Genomic DNA, 20,712 nt, shown 5'->3' with positions numbered 1-20,712 from the left:
TAGGAGCAAATGGTTTGCTCTGGCTGCTAACCAGGACTGTATTGGGGCAGATGGAGGTGGCATTTATATAGGCCAAAACTAGTAGTACGTATATACAGTATATCTATTGATTTTGGGGACTTAAATCCTGGAACCCTTGTTCTCAGCTGCTGAGGGACATACTGCAGGTTTGACCCGTTAAATGAGAAAAAGGGAGGGAAACATGTTTGAACATGTGCTGCTTGAGACATGAAGGCAGAAAATGGCTTTGGAGAAGCTGTGCAGGAAGTTGCTGGCTATCATTGTGCGAGTGCTGATCCATTGGAATGTGCATTTTCCGTTTCTGGCCCCAGAGAATGAAGATGTTGGCTGGAGGCTTCCCTGGGAGAAGTGAAAACCCAAACATGGACATGCTTCACCCCAAATTCAAGGCAGACACCTGGAGCCTCCAGGGAGGGCAAAAGATCCAAAGGAAGGTACATGAGCTAAGTAGCACAATGTTTAGAGTGCAGTACTGCAGGCTGCTACTGCTGACTGCCAGCTGCCTACAATTTGGCAATTCTAATCTCACCAGGCTCAAGGTTGACTCAGCCTTCCATCCTTCTGAGATGGGTAAAATGAGGATCCAAGTTGTTGGGGGCAATATGCTGACTCTGTAAACAGAGACAGCTGTAAAACACTGTAAAGTGTTATATATATGTCTCTTGTGCTATTGTTATTGCTACATCCCCCAGGAATGGCTGAGATACAAAAACAGCATGACAAAAATTTTTAACCATGCTCAAAAATAACTCTTACTTGTTCCCTTTCTCTTTTTAATAAAACACTGAGGTGCAAAAAAACAGGAGAAAAAAGGAAATATGTAGATAAACAAAGGAGAGGGTGATTCCTAGCAAATAGCCCTGGGAAAGAGGTAGAAAATGCCAGGGCCTGAGAAAGTATGGACACTGCTGTAAGTGGTTCCACTTTTTCCACAAATTCTTTATATTTCTCTTCACATACTAAAACTTCAACACCAGTTTCTGTCTCAGTGAAGCAAATGTCCTTAAAGACACACCCTCAGTAACTATCACCGATACCAATAAAACCAGTTGAAATTTGGAAATATGGGATTTTGGTAAACCAAAATGCAGACACAGGACCCTATCCCAGTGCCTGTCTCAGATTCTTGGTTGATGGGGAAGATCAGAAGAACAGTTGTACTGCTATAGTTCAGGTAGTCCTTGATCTACAATGACAACTGGGTCTGGGATTGCTGTCATCAAGCAAAGCGGTTACAAAGTCCAACTGCTTTGCTTAAGACAATCCAGGCAATCCTGGTTGCTATCCTTAAATAAATGCTGTGGTCTTTAGGCAAGGCAACTTCTTTCCAGAATGAAACAGGGAGAGTATGCAAGATTCTGGAGGACAGTCAGAGAAGATACTGTGCATAAGAACCTCAGTGCCAATGGATTTTCAGGCCCAAAGCCAAAGTGCCGACTGGCGACGCCCAGGGGAAGGGCCTTCTCTGTGGGGGCTCCCACCCTCTGGAATGAACTTCCCCCAGGACTTCGTCAACTTCCTGACCTTCGAACCTTCTGCTGCGAGCTTAAAACACATCTATTTATTTGTGCAGGACTGGACTAGAATTTTAATTTTAAATTTAATTTTAATGGGGTTTTATTATTTTAATTGTAATTTTAAATTTTGGCCTATTTAAATAAGTTTTTTCATTAGTTTTTATTTTGTATTATATTTGTATTTTTATCGAGCTGTAAACCACCCTGAGTCCTTCGGGAGATAGGGCGGTATAAAAATTCGATTAATTAAATAAATAAATAAATAAATAAATAAATAAATAAATAAATAAATAAATAAATAAATAAATAAATAAATAAATAAATAAATAAATAAATAAATAAATTAAATAAATAAATAAATAAATAAATAAATAAATAAATAAATAAATAAATAAATAAATAAATAAATAAATAAATAAATAAATAAATAAGGTTTTTGAATCCTTTCCACTTTGGGACTGAAAATCTTCTATGGTAGAAAATTCTGCTTGGGTTTTGGCACAGGGCGTTATCAGCCAACCTCCAGAGACCAGAAGGAATCTTCTCAACAAGCGCAGTTGCAGTTTCACTTAGTGACATGCTTCACTTAACAATCAAGTTACAAGTTCCAACTAGTTACTAAATCGAGGATATACATGTATAGCTGTAGTTCTGCCGCAACATCAGGACCTCTGATTGTAGGTTCCAATACTCAGTGAATCACTGTAACGTAACTTTATTTTGTCGAAAGCAGCATCACTTCAGATATACCCTCTTCCCCAGGGTCTTTGCGCCACCAATATATACCTGGCTCTTCTTCATCTTCAGCTTTTTAAATACCTGGAAAGCGCTGATAGTTTTACAAAAAAAGATAGGACATGTGGCATTTACAAGTTGCCTAAACTTTCTATAATATATATTTCTTCTGAAATAGCTTCACCTAAAAATGATCTTGCAACATCCAGAGTTGCTTGATGAATGGTGGCTTTAGAAGTTGATTAAACAAAGGCAACAGCTGGAGCTTTAGGAAAGTCCTTGACGGATTCTGCTATCTCAGAGCGCCAAAAGGTGTTCTTCATTCATTGCTTTAGCAGACTGTCTCAATGGCATCTTAGGTGACAGCCACATTGCAAACCTACTGCCAAAAACCCCCAAACTTTTATTTCTGGCGCACTGCCATGTCATGCCCCAAATACAGGCAAATATTACACACACAAAAAAGACAGTTTTATTGAAATCTCAGATCTTGTATGAAACAAAATTGAATCTCTAAAAAAAATAATATCTTGCTGCCCTCAGGTACCAGAAGGTCTAGCGTTGGTCCTCGAATATATTTAAGTATTTCACCATTATCTTGAAATGTTCCGAGTCAGAATGTTCTCAAAGATCCATTTATCGAGTAAAGGAACGAACATGACGTCCTCTTCCACTGCTTCCACTAACAAACTTTCCTCTTGAACCACCACTACCACTGCTGTTGGTACTTGCCCAAGACGGGGTAATTCCACCACGACCTCTGGATGCACGATCACGGGGGCTTGGCCGGTAGCCTTAAACAAATGCAAAGATTATTGGCAACAGTACCTATGTACTTCCAGTAGGCTCTGCAACTTATGCATGACAATAATTTTACTGAAGCCCCTTCGAATGGTCAAATTAAAGCTTCTTAGTATACAGTTTAATGCCAACCTAGCAGTTCGAAAGCACATAAAAAATGCAAAAATAGGGACTGCCTTTGGCATTTAGTCATACTGGCCACATGACCACGGAGATGTCTTCGGACAGCGCTGGCTCTTCGGCTTTGAAACAGAGATGAGCACTGGCCCCTAAAATCGAGAACGACTAGCGCATATGTGCGAGGGGAACCTTTACCTTTATACAGTTTAAAGAGTTAAGATGATATATAACAGGCAGGAAAAAAAATGTATTAACATTGGAATTTAGTGCAGCTAAAACCAAAACTTGCTATCCAGAATAAATAACTATGGAGAATAAATAACTATGGAGGAAAGCAATCTCTTACCCGCAGAACTTAAAGGCCTAAGAGGAGGAAGTGGGCCTCTGTTGAAATTGCTCTGTCCACCTCGACTTTCACTGTAAGTTCCTCGGGGGGAGCTTTGGGCACTCCAGCTTGATCCTCTGGCTCCTTCACGGCGACTGTAATTTCCTAAATGAAACGTGCAATTTAAGCCAAATGCCTATTGCTCTTATTTTAATTTGGATTTAACAACTTCTCAGTTTAACACCATGGTATTTTTTAAAAATGACAAAGGTAAATACAACAGTTGGGGGGGGGGAGTGAGAAGTGTTAAACTCTGATTTATTTTGCAAGACTTTTATTTGCTTACAAACTTCAACAGCACCCACCTCACCTAAATGAATTACTTACAAAATTAGGTATAAATTTTACTCATTTTTAAATAGAAATAGTAACAGAGAGGACAGGAGAAAGAATGTGGAAAAAAAGACACCCGTAGATTCGGCTTCTTTTTACTTGCAAGAATAAATAATATAGCAGCATAACAATGCAGTTCACTTTAAGGCGTATGTGAGATAACTGACTGTCAACTTGTCTTTCCAAGAGCTCAAAGTTTTCAAGTTCAAATGAACCATATAACTTACCTTTCGAAGCAGGTGGTGTGAAGAATCTGTTTTGGCTGTGAAAGGCTCCCCGCCCTCCACGGTTCCCTGAGAAGCCACCACGGGAAGAAATTTTCTGTGAAACTTTAGGTGGCCTCTTGGGAGGGGGGATCCCATCTGGCGGAACCACCTCTTTGCTCTCTGCAGCTACAAAGTCATCAACATGCATAGAGGGCGGCCTGCTGGTATTCTGTTTCCTCTGACGGAAAATGTCATGGGGGCGGATGCCTTGGCCAAATGCTCCCCTGCCTCTTCCTCTAGGGGGAGGTACAATATGAGCCCTCTTGGCAGGTTCAATGTACTCCGACTTTCCACTATAGAAATGCAAAAGAGTAGGAGAATTTTTACAAATTCTTCGCAAGCCAGCTAAAATCGCGCTGAATTTTTCTTATTTTGTAGTCACTTTTCTGAATATTTCTCAGAATTGAACTACATCGACATTGCTAGTTCAAGCAAGCATTTTCATATCAGTTAAGTACAAATGGTATTACTATAATTCATTGATATATTCTATAGAATTTACCAAATCTCAGATTTAAATCTAAAAGGGGATTAAAGAGTCTTCCCTTCTCTCAACAATCTGATATATCCTTATTTCATTCTAGCATATATATCTGTTAACATCTTAGAAAGAGAAATGCTTCTTCCATTGGAGACCACTGTACCTTCTTTGTGACAAAATAATCCAGACTGAAGCTCACCCACATTGGTTAGTTGCATCATTTTCAGCAACTCTGACTTTTTTGCTTATTTTGTTTTGTTTACCAAACTACAAAACTGGAAGTTTCAGGATTTAATTTTTCTAACTCATGGGATATAAAATACATGGAATTTGAATGATTTAACATAAGTCACATAAACTATTAGATTTATGAGAAGTTTGCTGCAACAATGCAAACAATGGGCTCAATAATCTGTGACCAGAGATGGAGTGATGGTGAATGTACAGGGATTAATGAAGATGTATAAATATAATTAATGTAGGGTCGGGTCTGCCCAGTTACCATTTTAGAACGGTGGGGAGGGAGAAAAGAGAGAGTAGGAGGTAGGAAAGAGGAGAAGAGGAAGGAAGAGGGGTAGAAGAGGGAGAAGGAGTGTAGGGTAGAGGGAGGAGAGGATGTAGATAAGAGAAGGAGAGGAAGGTTTGGAAAGAAGGCAGAAGAAGGTAGAAGAGGGAAGAGAGTTAAAAAGGGGGGTGGTGACTGGGCAAGCCCGACTAATTGTATATAATTGTACATTGGATGAATTATTTGTTATGATTGTAAAAATAAAACTTTTTTATAAAAAAATAATAATAATCTGTGACCACACTCAGCTAATCTCATTATATCATGCTCACAAAATTACAATTTGTGCAGTGAAGTAATACAAATCCATCTTTAGGTATATATATTGCATGTATATAATTGGATATACAGGTAACCCTTGCTTAATGATCACAATTGGGGCAGAAACTTGTGTAGCAAAATAACACATGATTGTGATGGACTTATCACCTCACTTCCACTGAGTTTAAGGGAATTAGCCTCAGTTTATGCAGGATATCATGTGACCATGACTTGAAATTTTATTGCTGGCTTCTCTATTGACTGCTATGATACATACAAATGGTGAGCATGTGACTACTGGGCTACTTTAACAGTTGTAAATGCAAGGACCAATTGTAAAGTTACTTTTTTAGCACCTTTGTAACTTTAACCACTGCTAAACAGGCCAGCCATTAAGTGAAATCTATCTGTACATATACAGAGCCAGTTTGGTGTACTGATTAAAGGTAGCAGGCTGGAAACCAGGAGATAATGAGTTCTAGTCCTCCCTTTTAGGAATGAAGCCAACTGAGTGATCTTGGGCTAGTCATTCTCCCTTAATCCTAGGAAGTAGGCAATGACAAACCACTTCTGATATCTTGTCAAGATATCTGCAAGGACTTGTCAGACAGTTGCCATGAGTCAACAATGACTTGAAGGCACCCAAAAAATGTGCAAAATCAAGACCACTGGTTACCTAGAAGTTATAAATGTCTCATGCTTGTGTTTGCCAAGTTTGAAGCCTTTTGTGGTTTTGGTCCGACCAGGAGATGAAGGCTCTGTAACAAATGACCTCTCCAACTCTGCTTGCAGATCAAAGTCACTACATCCTTTTTCTGACAGTTCAATTAAGTCAACTTTCACCTACAAGAATTAGAAAATATTCCATTTTGTAAATCCATGAGTAACATACTAATATTCAATTTAAATAGAATGGAAAGTATTCTACACTACAAAATAGAAGAGGAAGAAGACTTACAAGAGTAGCAATGTGAATCCAAATCTCCTGATCAGACTATTCCTTTAGAAACTATGCTATAATAACATGCAGATTAGGTGGAAATTATCTACAGATATAATCCCTCTAGAAGTATTAGTTAAAATCTTGAGGAATGTGTATTAAAGGCATTCTTTAAAATAAAAGCTTTTCATTTGCTTCATTTATTAAAATCAAGGCCTTTCAAATTCAAAACACTCGGTAGAATGTACCATTCAAATCTGGCACTGACTGGACAAATTTTCAAACCTGATCACTGAACAAAAGAATATAGAGAAAACAGTATCAACTGAGAGGCATAGGACTTCAAATTGTAATAGAGTCACAAATTGTAGCAAATCTGTACAGATAAGTCCCTCTTCGTCAGCTTTATCAAATCAAAGGGATTTTGCAAAGTAATACTGGAATCAGCTATTAGTATCAGCTCTGAACCCAGTGATCAAATATGTAAAATACTACGCCTAGGGTCAAAAGTAGAAAAAAAAGGTCACATGTACTAAAAAAATTACATGTATTGTATTCAAAGAAGGTTTCTATGGCATCTGGTAAATTGTTTTTCAGACCAAAGGGATTTTCCAAAAAGATGCTGAAATATATAATTCAAGATGGGGGAGAGGATGTTGATGTGAAAAATAAAAATAGAAATTTATATTTCTATAGAAATAGAAATATAAAATTATATTGGATAACCCCAAGTGCTAGCAAACTTAACACAGAAGTTTGAATGCAATATTTTATTACTCTCAGTTGAAAAATATTACCCAAGAATTACTTTTTAATTATTTACCATATCAAGGTCAGTTTCAATTTCTTCAGCCTGGAATGGTGAGAACCACATAGACTTCAATTGGTCATCCATCACATCTGCCAAGATGTACATAGTCCTGCAAGGTAAAACACAGCTTTCATTATTGGTCAATATTTGTTGAGTTGACGTTACTAAATTCATTAAAACTTTTCATCTCTTTCCTCAAACTATATATTTACTAAACCTTGTCCTAAGCCCAAATTCTAATTACCCTGCCAAAAATCTTCTTGTAGCCCACACTATTACATCCTTATGAAGATCCGTTCTTAACCGAAAACCCATAACTAACACAAACTGTTATTAGCCATTTTCTCATTCAGTTGCAACTATTAGCTATTTTATTATTTTAAAACTATATCACATCATTTTACCTGCCAATTTTTACTTACCTTCAATACATGGTTTAATAGTAAAAAAATATAAGTTAAAAAGTAAAAGGAACAGATAGAACACTAGAAATAAAAATATACTTGTTTGATATGCAATTCTGGAAGAAAATTAACAGAAAGAAGGAAAAGATTGGACTCCATGTTTTACAGAGATAGGAAATTAATAATTCAGTATAATAAATATAGTATTAACAATTATATAATAGTACTTAAGAATTTCTACTGTGTACCACAATCCCCTTGAAAATAAACTGATTTATTTAAATGGGATCCAAATATACCAATTCCAAATATTACAGTTCTCTTATCCATGCAAATGTCTTTTTATTATTTTACCTATTATTAAATAGATGTTGGAGAGATTCTGGAGCAGGCAAAATTGGTTCCACATCTTGATCACTTAGAGGACAAGCCTCTCCAGCAGATTCCAACATCTGCCTAAGTCCAACAACATTATCCAGTAAAGCTTCCAGGGTCTCTTCTTCCTTAGAACGCTCCTAGATAAGAAACTCTACAGTCATCAATCATATAAAATGTAGCATTCTGGACAGGTTAACTTAAGATACACAGAGAGAGCATTTCACCAGAAGATATTTATTTTGGATTCCCATTAGATGCACTACAAAACAATAAAATTATAAGAAGAAATTGTATTAACATAATGCAACAAAAGGTGACATTTTAAAGGTGAACACTTTTATTAAAAAATTGTGTTCCGTAGAAGCCATTTAACCTAAGATCAAGAAGATGTGTAGACAACAAGACCAAACAACCATGAAGACTGATACAGATACAGGCAGAGAATTCTGTGAAAAGCTAAACGAATGCAGGATGGCAAACATGATCAAGAAAATTAGGATGGCTGTGTTATCATCCAAAAATATGATAAGATTAATCTTATATTTCTCTCATTAGCTACAGTAACTATTCCGTCTGAATAATGCACACACAATACAGGCAGTCCTTGAATTACAACAGTTCATTTAGTGACCGTTCAAAGTTACAACATCACTGAAAAAAGGGGACTTACGATCATTTTTCACACTTTACGGCCATTGCAGCATCCCCACGGTCATATGATCAAAATTCAAAAACAGTTTTCAGCTAACTCACATTTATGAAGATTGCAGTGTCCTGGGGTCATGTGGTTACCTTTTGTGACCTTATGACAAGCAAAGTCCAACCAGATTCACTTAGCAGTCATGACACTAACTTAATAACTGCCATGATTTACTTAACAACTATGGCAAAAAAGGTCACAAAATGAAGCAAAACTCACTTGACAAATGTCTCGTTTAACAACATAAATTTTGGCCTCAATTGTGGTCGTAAGTCAAGAACTGCCTCTATTCCAATATTATTACTGTATAGATTTTCATTTATATTAAATAAATATATATTTTTTTAGTGAAAGATACATTACCAAAACCAGTTTCTCCAGTTCAAGGAGCAGGTTTTCAGGAGTCTCTTCTTTGGTCTGCAACTGATATTTCAATTCTGCAGTGCTAAGGCCCAGAGTTCTGGTGGGATGACTTCCATCTACTTCCACAAGACTCCCATCATCCCCACAACATCCCTGAAGAACGTGAAGAAATATCTAAGTGATATCTACTGCAAAATGTGTAAAAAGCCACGTTATATGCAACATATAACATGTTGCCAATGGAGGACACATAAAATAAACAAACATTCAACATAATCTCCAAGCTAAACAAAGATAAGAATCTTTATGACAGCTGTAAAATATAGCTTTGGGTACACTTGTTTGTATGCACTAATTTGTTATTAGAAATGGCTAAAATATATATTAAGCATGCAAAAGTAAAAAGCTGAAGCTGTAATCTCATTATTTCTATCGTACCGCTCTAAAAACAGTCAGACCCCTTTATCCTACACTTCTCTCCTCCTTTTACCATTCCCCATTTTCCCACTATTTTCATTTTCATTTGTACTTTGGTAAATTTAATAAAAAATATATTTTTTAAAAAAGAAGTATACACTCATTCTGTCCTTTAAGACAGGGGTCTCCAACCTTGGCAACTTTAAGATTGGAGACTCCTGCTTTAAGACAAACCTCCTTTCAATACTAAATAGATCAATATGAGATGTCTTTCCTTTTCAATAGCCATGTGGAAACATGCTTACAGGATACACACATCAAAGGAATTTTGCAAAATGCTTTTTTACACTTGTAGATCCATCATATGAAGCTCTTTCACAAAACCATGTTAATCGTTAACACTGATCATAATCGTTCTTACAACTTTTTATTTCTCTATAATCATAATTATGGGTAGCGCTTTCAACATTCTGAGAACGGTAATTTGAAATACTTGATGAATAAATTTATTTATTAAGCAACTCTGAGTGGTTCACAAAGTAAGAAAAATAACAATTGAACCATATAACAATACAGTTAACATAAAGGCAAATGAATAAAAAGATGGCAAAGCCAAACAACAAAAACATGCAAACACTACTCAAAAGGGGCTTCAACTACCCTACCGAAAAGCCTGGACACATTCCCTTATTGAAAACCATCTGAAATTCCTCTCATTTTATGTTTTATTATTTCTTGCTTTGATGGAATTATTGTAGAAGATATTTAAAAAATTAGATGCGCCTTGCGTATTTTAGCAACAGAAAAGCAAGCTGTAAAACTTATTCAATGAAATAACCTTAAAATCAATACTTACAAACCAAGTGGATACTTCGTTTAGAAAGTATCTTAACTATTTAGATAGCATAGTAGTCTACTTCAAAGGTATTTTGCTAAATTACATTTTTGCTGAAAAATGTAAGCTTGTAATTACTTACCAAAGGATCAGAATTTAATATCTGTCTCATGAAATCCAGAAAGGAAGAGGCCAGTTCTCCTGTGTCTTTACTGAAGCTGCTCACTATTCTCTTCAGTACTGTTTGCAGAGCACCACAATGTTTTGCCAGAGAGCTAAGGTTGTTTCAAAAAAGAAATATTTTACTTTACCTACTGAATTTAATGTAGTTCATAAGTGATCAAGAGACTAAAAAGCAGTTAGTTCATGCCTTCATAAATAAATATTGCTAGATAAATGTGAAGTAATTTCATTACACTTAATATTCTTAGGTGCATTAAAACTCTCAGACTGCTACAATACTTTTAGATTAGTCAGACAGTTATAATACCTAACTACACAAAAAAAAAAACATTTTAATTGCAGAACCGATAGACAGAACCTGTCATTCATGAGGCAATTATTATTCCTTCATTTGCACAAGAGGAAGTCTCTTCTAAAATAATTGCCATAGCAATTGAGAGCCAAAACTGCCTCTATCAATACTCTCTAAAATACTGTCTGCAATTCTTATTATTGAGTAATATTCTTATCTCATTTCCTTTAATGTAACTTTGAAACCAAACACCAGCAAAAATAAAAATGAGAGTTGGAAGGGACCTTGAAGGTCTTTTAGTACAACCCCCAGCTCAAGCAGGAAACCCTATACCATTCCAGACAAGTGGAAGTCCAGTCGCTTCTTGAAAGCCTCCAGTAATGGAGCACCCACATGAAGCATGAAATCATTGGAGCCAACCCACAATCTTTCTATATTAACTATTACAAATGGGTTCATCCACCACCATGGCCCAATGCATGGGAGAAGGACACAGAATACTTTATTCTCTTTATAAATCTGCAAACTGATGCAATGGGATGACATCACTGAACAAAGCACATGCAATCAACTAAGTCCCAATTATCACCTCTGGGACAGAAATTATATATTATGCTCTTCCAAAATCAACTTTCAGAATTTCAGTGAGGAATTTTACTGGAATATTCATCTTAAATTTTAATTGTAAGAAACAGGACATAAACAGCATTGAAAGATACAAAGCTCTCTTTAGGAAGCTGATTTTTCAGGTACTGATTTTCACTGTAACATTTTCTTTTGGTATTGAACTGATATGACTAATCTCCGCTGAAAATGAATGGGAACTGCATGAAATTTACAGGTACTTTTAGAAACATTTGAAATGGGGAAATTATACCTTTTCAGATGATAGAATCCATAATTGTGCTCTGTAAGGAACATCATTGTCCTGATACAAGTCAGCAAGCAGGTATAGCTGCTTTCAGCATTAATAACTGTTTCTATCAGGCAGTCACAGATGGAAGCCATGAGTTCCTTGCCTGGCAATGAATTGGAAAGCTGCTCCAATTCAGAAAGAGTGCTTTCGGAGGAACTGGGCAAGATCAGGGCAATATCCTGTAAAAAACAACAACAATGCATTACTGAAAGGCAGGGGCATATTTTATAATTATGGCAATGCAAGCCAATAGCTGGGACTCAAAGAGCTAATTTAGAATGTGCCTTGGTTCAGGGAGAATGCCTCAAAGATTTTCTCTTTTTCGAATAACAGACCAAGACGGCATATTATCTGAGACTCCCTACAGTAGTAATGTTATTGGTACAGAAAGCAGATTTGCTCCTCACAATAATTAATTGACTAATAGGTAACTCCTTTAGGTCAGTGGGCACGTTGGGGATTTTTTTTTTTTAATTTGAATTTATATCCCGCCCTTCTCCGAAGACTCAGGGCGGCTTACAATGTGTTAAGCAATAGTCTTCATCCATTTGTATATTATATACAAAGTCAACTTTTATTGCCCCCAACAATCTGGGTCCTCATTTTACCTAAAGGATGGAAGGCTGAGTCAACCTTGGGCCTGGTGGGACTTGAACTTGCAGTAATTGCAAGCAGCTGTATTAATAACAGACAAACTTAGTCTGCTGAGCCACCAGAGGCCCTTTTGAAAGCACGCTGTATACATTCTTATAAAATGGCAACGTAGTAGAAACTGCCAGTCACAAAATGCCAATTTTGTAACATTTGTCTGTGATCAGAAATAAAGAAGTTTGCTTTTCTCAGCAGATGAACATGCTTTCAACACGCTGGACTCAACTACCTATCATTTTTATTTTCAAAGATTACCAATTAAATTTATGATTTTGGGGACTCGGAACATCTAGTGTTGGAAGTCTGGCATGTATCAACATAAGTATCTGTAAGCATAATGGCCCCTGGGAATCAGTTGCCTATTGGTGCATTATTTCCAATGCAAAGTTTTCTAAAGAGGGAAGTCTTTTGAATCTTGACTAGTGAATTTAAGAAAGTCTACTATTTTTAATATTAGAGGCTGTTTTTTCTAAGGGAATGCTCATTTAGAATTATTATTTGCACAGAAGCAGCAATTGAGATTTAATTCAGAAAGCTCAGCAAAACTAAGCCATCTAAAACTAAAATATCATTAGAATATGCAAAAGAATAGAATACAAAATTTTAATTATTGAAAAATTTCAAACGGAGGAAATTAAAAAATATATTAATATACAAAAAATTAGCATATTAGGAATTAGGACATTTTAAGACACATAAACAAATTAATCCAATTATTACAAGACCCTTCAGTGTTTATAATTCATTCTGTTGATTCTGTTCATGTAGTAAATTCCTTGGGGGGGAAATAATCTGGCGAAATGTCAGCCTTTAATTTTGGGGAAGTTTCAAAGGGAGGAAATCACAAAAAAAACAAACCCAGAATGTAAACATGCATAGGTTGGTTGCAATACCATAGTACAGCAGACAAGATTCTGAATCTGTTCTGATATACAACACAACTGTTTCCAAGAAAAAGAATGTATTTGGAAGTAGTCCTAAGGACCAGAATTGGCGACCAACAACTCCATCACTAAACAAGACATAATGTAACGGCTACAGACTTATGCCCTTACTTCCACCTCTAGTCATTAAATAAGACATCACATGACTACAACTTTTGATTTTACTGCTGGCTTCATTGTTGATTCTCTTTGTTGGATCTTGGCTGCAAAGCACACAAATTGTGATTACATGACCGCAGGATGCTGCAATTGTCATGAATATGAGGACCAGTTATAATTAAAGTTATATTTTTTCAGGCTTGTAATAACTTCTGCAGTCGCTAAACAGGGCAATGGTTTAGCAAGAACTACCTATAGTCCATTCTTTCACAGCCTACCAATGTATAATAGTCCATTCATGTATCTAAGTATGTGAAGACATAACCATGGGAACATGTTAAGAATACAGAAAATTAAATTATTCTTTAGATTTTCCATTTTAAATACCTGGTCACAGAAGGACTGTAAAATAGAAGCTAAGTATTCTGCACACTGCTGATGAATTATGTTTTCCCCTGCAGTTTGCATCAAAGACAAAAGTTCCAGGAAAACCTCAGTATATTTTTCATCGCCTTTAGCAGCTCCATTAATCAGGTGCAAAACAGCCAATTTACAAGCTTTGTGGGAAGCCAGAGCATCAAATAAAGCAAGCAAGCGGGTGGTCTGACCAGTATATTGTTTCTCCTTATCTTCTGGGTTGCTGAAATGATGAGAAATTTCTCTATTAGGATGATAGCACATTAAGTAGAAATGCAAATAAAAACAAAAATGCAAGTTTGAATATTCCCATTCATTCACACACACACAATGTTCATTCTTGCACAACTGTCAAACTGCCACCTACAGTAGAACCTCTGGTCACGAATGCTTCTGACCACGGCCAAATCGGGGTGGTTTTTTTTTGTGGCCGATTTCCCCTTCCATGCCTTTTTTTTTTTTTTGGCACTGAATTTCCAAAATTAGGTTCAGGTCACAACCAAATCGGTTTGCGACCAAAGTTATGGAAAGAATTATGGCCGTGATCAGAGGTTCTACTGTACTTGAAAAGTTACTGGGATTACTAATGACACTGGAAATAATACTATTAGTGGTATTTAAGTGACTTTAATGAAAATTCAAGAAATAGAATTAAATTTTGGACAGGTTCTTTTTTTCCTGTTTCACTCACTTCTCTATATTAGTCCACTAACTTCTTGTTCTAGGATTGAAATGAAATGAAACAAAACAAAATACTTTTTGGTGTGTAGCTCCCTAACACGTCACACACTATTCAAAGATCAAAACTTTTTCTTGCCCCCCCCCACACCCCACAATACAAATTGGTGCTACAGAATGTTTGGCTGCACAATCACATGACCGAAGCAACAGAATGTGTAAGGTCCAAAGCAATTGCTTATGAAGATTCTCAGTCATCCAAGTGTTGGTTGTTCCAAAGATGCTTCTTGTCATCCAGGAAGCTTCTTCAGTTCTCACCTCTGGAAAAAGCTTCTTCCAGAGGTGAGAACTGAAGAAGCTTCCTGGATGACAAGAAGCATCTTTGGATGAGAAGCAAAATGTCCTCAAGAAAAAGCAAAGTTCAGTTGCCTTTTCAAAAAAAAAACACCAAAACACCTTTGGACCAAAGCAAATGACTAGGTATCGAATAAGACAGGAAAAGAGAACATAACCCAAACAAGACCTTTTAAGTCTACATTCAATTGTGAGCAGGCAAAATTGTGACCAATGAGATCAACTTTTCTACTTTGGACAAATCATTAGACAAATTATTAAACAATAATTGTCTTGTTTAGGCCATATTAAACAAAATATTGAAATGTACCTTTGCAGATCTTCTACAAGTAGATCTAAGACAGTTCTCATAATAAGAAGAGCCGTTGGTGAGGCCAAGTCACACAACTGTACACAAATGCGCCTTAGCATATGCTGGATAGGCTGGCAAGTGGAGCCAGAAAAGGATCGTACTATTTCTTGCAGTAATTTTGCCTGGACATGAAGATGCATGCTCCAAAGTTTTCTAGTATTGAGAGCTACTGATAGGTCATGTGGTTCAATAACCTACGAAAAACAAAATAATCCTTTGAAATACACAATAATCATACATTTGCAACGTGCTGTGCTAGTCTCCACTCTGGAATTTTATAGAAAATGTTTATGAATGGAGTGAGGAGTTCCAAGAAAAATAGCCAAGGAGAGTATGTCAATTGGAATTCAACATTATTCTCAAAAAACAGCCGTATAAAGGCACATAGCTAGAAACAAGTTTACACATCTGAGTGCTGAATACAAATATCCCTGTGATACCTGATCCTATATTTTCCTTGGTTCTCTAGACTATATTTTGTTCAGTGATTCTAAATAAAACCAACCTCTGTGTGTATACAATACAATTATATTAATAAAAGTAAAATTCATAAATATGTTTCATAACTCAACTTCAGATTAGCTGATTTTTTTTTAAATCGTTTGGTAGTTTTTATTTACCTGAGTGGTCTGCATAGGCAGAGGAAGAGGCAGTAGTTCTGAAAGCAATATAAGGCCAGAGAAAAATCCTTCTGGGATTCTTAGAACAGAAGTAAGAACCTCTTTGAGCATTAGTGACCAAGTATTATTTGCTAGAGTTTCTTCGGAGATAGTTAATTTCTCATTAACACCCTGGGTAAAAGTCAACAAGATATCAACAATATCATTCTGGATTTTCTGTTCATCACTGTCCAAACGCCCAGAGAGGGTTATAGAACATAAAAGCATGTGTAAAGAAATAAGTGCTGAAGGAACACGCATATCTTTAAATTCAAAGGATCCTCCCCGTAGCAATTCAGTTAACATGGTCTTCAAAAGTGTGAGAGTACATCGGGCCATGGAGATTGTAGTGACTCTGTGAAGAGTTGTTCCCATGTTGACATGGAGTCTCCAGGGTTGAATAAGGATGCTGTTTAGTTTTTGCAGAACTCTGATAAAAGTGTCCATTCCTTCAGAAGAGAAGAGCTGAATAACTGCAAGGTTCCATTTAAGGTCCTTCTGCTGACCTTTATGAATGATAGAGATAAAAAGAAGAAAAGTTTTTATATTTTATTTTCGACTTTAGAATTAATAGAAATTGGATGCAGTGATTTTGTTGGTGACCAAAGGTAAATATTTTTATGTACTTTTTTCACTCAATAAAATGAACTGAGAATTACTCCAGGGTTTATATGATCAGTATGCAGAGAACAATATATTTTAGAATGTTTGTGTGATTTAATACAATACATTCTATTAAATGAGAACTAAGAGGTTAAAAGATTGTACCTTCAACAGGTGGTGGAGGACATGCAATATGGCACAAGACACGAAGTGCTGTAGGAAGACCAACTCCTTCCTGAGTCATCAAGCTATCAATGTTCTTTAAAGTAAAGAAGTAGATAATGATTAAAAACATATTCAAAATGGATATATCTGATTTAACAGACAAACACTGCTTCTGCACAAACTATGGAGACATCCATTTAATTACTGTACATAACCAAAACAATTACACAAAAGCCTCAGTTCCCCATGTTGACTAATATTGTAGATTTTAGGACTTGAAGTTCACTTATATAGAAAGCACAGGGAAACGGAAAGCCTGACTTATGAAACTCTTCAGCAGTCTAGCAATGATTTGATTCAAGATTTGGTCCTTCCTTACTGTGCAATACATCCAGCTTCGTTTTTAAAAGAGAACAATTGGTATGTGTTCTGTAAGATCACCGTTCCAATATTTAGAATATTTAGATACCAAACTAAATGTTAGCATGTATTTATTATTTCATGAATATTTAAGTAAAACTGTAAATAGAATAAAGGGGACTAGAATGGGAGGACCAATCTAGATCCCATAAAGGAGAATATTTGTAGCTCAGGGTTGAAATGAGGGACCAATCTGTCAACCCAAAGTGAACAGCAAACACAGGATTGCCAATCTAACTTTTTCCCTTCCCAAAACATTTTAATTGCTCAGCATGTCCATTTTCAACAAAATCTGAACTACAATTAACTTCAAAATACATTTGTTCAAAAAGATGAGCAGTTTGCCATTCTAAGGTCATATTTATTTTTACTTTTTATTTATTAAATTTCTATGCCATTCATATTGCTGTCCAAGGACGGCAATGTAAGCCATGTAAAAACTACAAAATTTGTTACATAGTACAATAAAAACATACTCCCCCATATGCTTTTACTTATTTATTTTACTGACCTGTTTAATATATTCAATGAGATTTGGGATACAATTAATTTCATATCGGATTGTTTTCAATGGCTCCAACCATTTATTAAGTTCTAAAAACAAACAAGATCATTTGATGAATGTTACGTGAGGCATTCAAGAAAATGTGAAAACAATTAGAGTGGTCGGCTTTTTGGTTCTAAAACTGATTGAATCTTAACAATGGATTGCATCTTAACATACACACACTAGGAACACGGTACTCATTTTTAACCAAAAGTCTAAGAAGCTGTTATACAATTTTATAATTCAGTTTGAATATTAATATAATAATAATAGTAGTAGTAGTAGTAGTAGTAGTAGTAATAAATCTTAAGAAGGTACTTGGTTGATACCTAGGATGCTGGCAGCAATCCGTATCAACCATAAGCACCAGTCAATGGTATTTGTGACACATTTTTAAATCTTCAGTTGACTTGAGTTTCATGTTTCACGAATAAAGTAAATAATAATAATAATAATAACTATAGTCAAATAAAGAATAATATAGTAAAAGTATATGCTGCCCAACTCCTAACTCTGGATAGTTTACAGTTGGTAAAATCATTTGGGAAAAAAGAGCACAAAAAACAGCACCAGACAGTTGCAAAGAAAACAAACCCTCCAAGCCCAAAGGGAACAAAAAGATAGAAAGGGATGTCAGATGTTCTCCCAAAGGCCTGGGCAAAGTACAAAGGAACATATAAAGAACACCATTAAAGACATTATTGGCTTATTTATCATAAGTAAAGGCTGGTTAATCTGATGGAAAAAGAAAGCCATCTTACTCTTAAAATTGGTGAGACAGCATCTGTTGTGGGATTTGCTTCCTGATTTGTCCATATCAAAAGGCTGGCAAAGACACACTTTTCCTGCTTTCTCCCAAGGACTATGCACTGAGGCCTTCAGCATTGCTTGCATATAAATCAGATGCTATTTCTAAGAACATAGCCTTGGAAGCTATGAACTTCACTACCTAGCAACCCAAATGTAACTTCTAATTCTATATATATTGCCCGATATCATAGATGCTAACATGGATTACAAGCACCACTTCTTTCTGAGCACTATTTATAACTTATCTAGATTACAGATAACATCCATTACCTTCATACCAGAAAGATCTTTTTTTTTCATCACAAAAAAAACCATCATGATCTTTTTCATTCACTGAATGATCCACAACAAAAGCCCTCTGTCCCCTTGATAGAGTTTTAGGACTAGAGCACATTGGTTCCATCACTCAAGAAAAAGTGTTTTTCTGATGAGACCAGACTATCAGGGCAACCTGGTCTACCCAAATATGGGACGGAGCATACAGCATCCGCTTTCCCTTTGTCGGTAAATTTAAATGTAATATCACCCAAGTACTGAACCCCAAATTTGAAAATATCTCCTTTGTCACTGAAATCATATCCTCCTTCCCCAAGATTCTCATTCTGCCTGACGACAAGTCCCTGTTGTTCTGAGGTAGTACATATCAGAAGGACCAGACTGTATGCATCTAAACATCTCCAGTTCAGCCCGTTTGCATTCAAAAGATTGTACCTTTTCTCTGACAGACAGGACTGTTGGCACACACTCCCAGTTTATTCCCAACGGATGTCTCCCCTATACTTGATATGTAAAGTTTTAGAACAAAATAATAAAACAGAAATATTGTTTTTTCTACCTAGATGAATTTCACAGCAGAAGGAAAAAACTATTCCATACAACTCTGAGGCTTCTTATTCATATTGTATTTAAAAGCATCTTTCCACCAATGACGTACAAGACACATAAATTATATCAACCACCAACCTAGATAATTAATGAAATATCTTAAGCAGCTATGGAAACTGGACAGCAGTACAAGTTAAAATCATTAATACAAATAAAATTAAGATGATTTTAAACTAAAATGCTTGGAAGTACATTTCATGCAGGAAAGAAATCAGATGTATCTATCAGGATTGCCTTTTCCACTCAGTAGCAGATTTACATAATGCTTTGGACAGCACTTTTGATATTAACACAAATCAAATTTATAATGTTGGGAAACAGCAAGTGATAACTATTCAAGGAACAAAAATCCAAATAGTGTTTGGGAATGTAATACCAGCCCACTTCATTTTAGAGCTGTACAGGAGTAAGCAATGTGGAAACAAAAGTTGATTTAAAGAATCTAAGTGATTCATCAATGAAAAATATGAGTCTAAATATTTCTTTCAAATTATTTTATGGCATCTGCCCATGAGTAGTATATTACACAAACCAGGGATTTTTTTGTTTTGTTTAAACTAACTTTATAAGAAGACTGCTAAAGATCTTTCAGTGATCGTATCTAGTAATCTTAATACATGCAATAGCAATAGTGAACCAGAGTATCAGAAATATTTCTCCTACATCATTTAAAACATTGTCCAACAATAACAAACAGTGTACCTTGTAACTTGGTGTTATTTTCATCTGCTTTGCAAAGCTTCAGTAGGGGTGCTGAGTACAGCTCAAGCATCTGGACATCACTTGAAGACTGTATCACCAGTAGAACAAGGATGCAAGCATAATTGTAGGCAACTGACTTTTTTGATTTGGAATCACTGTTTAAAACAAAAAGCTAAAACTTACTAATTTGCTTCATATTGCTTAATTTCATGTTTTAGTCTTCAGACTAAGCATAAAGCCCAGAGATTAAGTTTCTATCACTGGCTTCCCACCCTCCAGAGATTTAGTGGGCACATAGAACTCAGAAGGAAAGGCAACTGTGCAAGAGGATTCTCACCTGCCCAGCACAGGATTCCATTTATGTTAAACACAGCAGACCAATATAGTTACAGTATCATTAAAGTTGAAAGGAAGGATTTCATAATCCTTCTACTTTTAAAACATATTACAGACCAGAGAACAGTACTTAGAAGTAAGCAATAATCTTTAGAATAAAAATTAATAAAAAAACAGGTATTGTTCTGAACTGAGTTGACAATTTCTTTGGATCCTGTTACAGACAGTTCTCGCGCCACGACAACAATTGGAATCAGAATTGCTGTCACTAAGCAATGTGGTTATAAACCCTATCATATGACTGCCCTGCTTAGTGACTACATTCCTGGCAATCTTGGTTGATGTCATAACTCCAGCTGCACAGGG

General features: G+C 36.0%; 1 protein-coding gene across 2 annotated transcripts in view; it reads right to left on the bottom strand.

Moving 5' to 3' along the window:
• Positions 1–2,722: 2,722 nt before the first annotated feature.
• Positions 2,723–20,712, bottom strand: part of VIRMA (vir like m6A methyltransferase associated) — a 34,750-nt gene continuing 16,760 nt past the window's right edge. For both annotated transcript variants that reach the window (XM_058174485.1, XM_058174484.1), the window contains exons 10-24: positions 20,011–20,165; positions 17,578–17,660; positions 16,647–16,740; positions 15,840–16,384; positions 15,178–15,413; positions 13,806–14,058; positions 11,686–11,903; positions 10,476–10,608; positions 9,082–9,234; positions 7,995–8,155; positions 7,249–7,345; positions 6,162–6,328; positions 4,140–4,471; positions 3,541–3,684; positions 2,723–3,067 (exon numbers count right to left, since the gene is read on the bottom strand). In XM_058174485.1, coding sequence (XP_058030468.1) covers positions 2,910–3,067; positions 3,541–3,684; positions 4,140–4,471; positions 6,162–6,328; positions 7,249–7,345; positions 7,995–8,155; positions 9,082–9,234; positions 10,476–10,608; positions 11,686–11,903; positions 13,806–14,058; positions 15,178–15,413; positions 15,840–16,384; positions 16,647–16,740; positions 17,578–17,660; positions 20,011–20,165 — 2,929 coding nt within the window. In that variant the 3' untranslated portion in view covers positions 2,723–2,909. The remainder of the gene's footprint in view (positions 3,068–3,540; positions 3,685–4,139; positions 4,472–6,161; positions 6,329–7,248; positions 7,346–7,994; positions 8,156–9,081; positions 9,235–10,475; positions 10,609–11,685; positions 11,904–13,805; positions 14,059–15,177; positions 15,414–15,839; positions 16,385–16,646; positions 16,741–17,577; positions 17,661–20,010; positions 20,166–20,712) is intronic.

Source organism: Ahaetulla prasina, chromosome 3 (assembly GCF_028640845.1).
Source record: "Ahaetulla prasina isolate Xishuangbanna chromosome 3, ASM2864084v1, whole genome shotgun sequence".
Taxonomy (NCBI): Eukaryota; Metazoa; Chordata; class Lepidosauria; order Squamata; family Colubridae; genus Ahaetulla; species Ahaetulla prasina.
The sequence above is the reverse complement of the archived record's forward strand: the minus strand, read 5'-3'. Positions and strand labels throughout refer to the sequence as shown.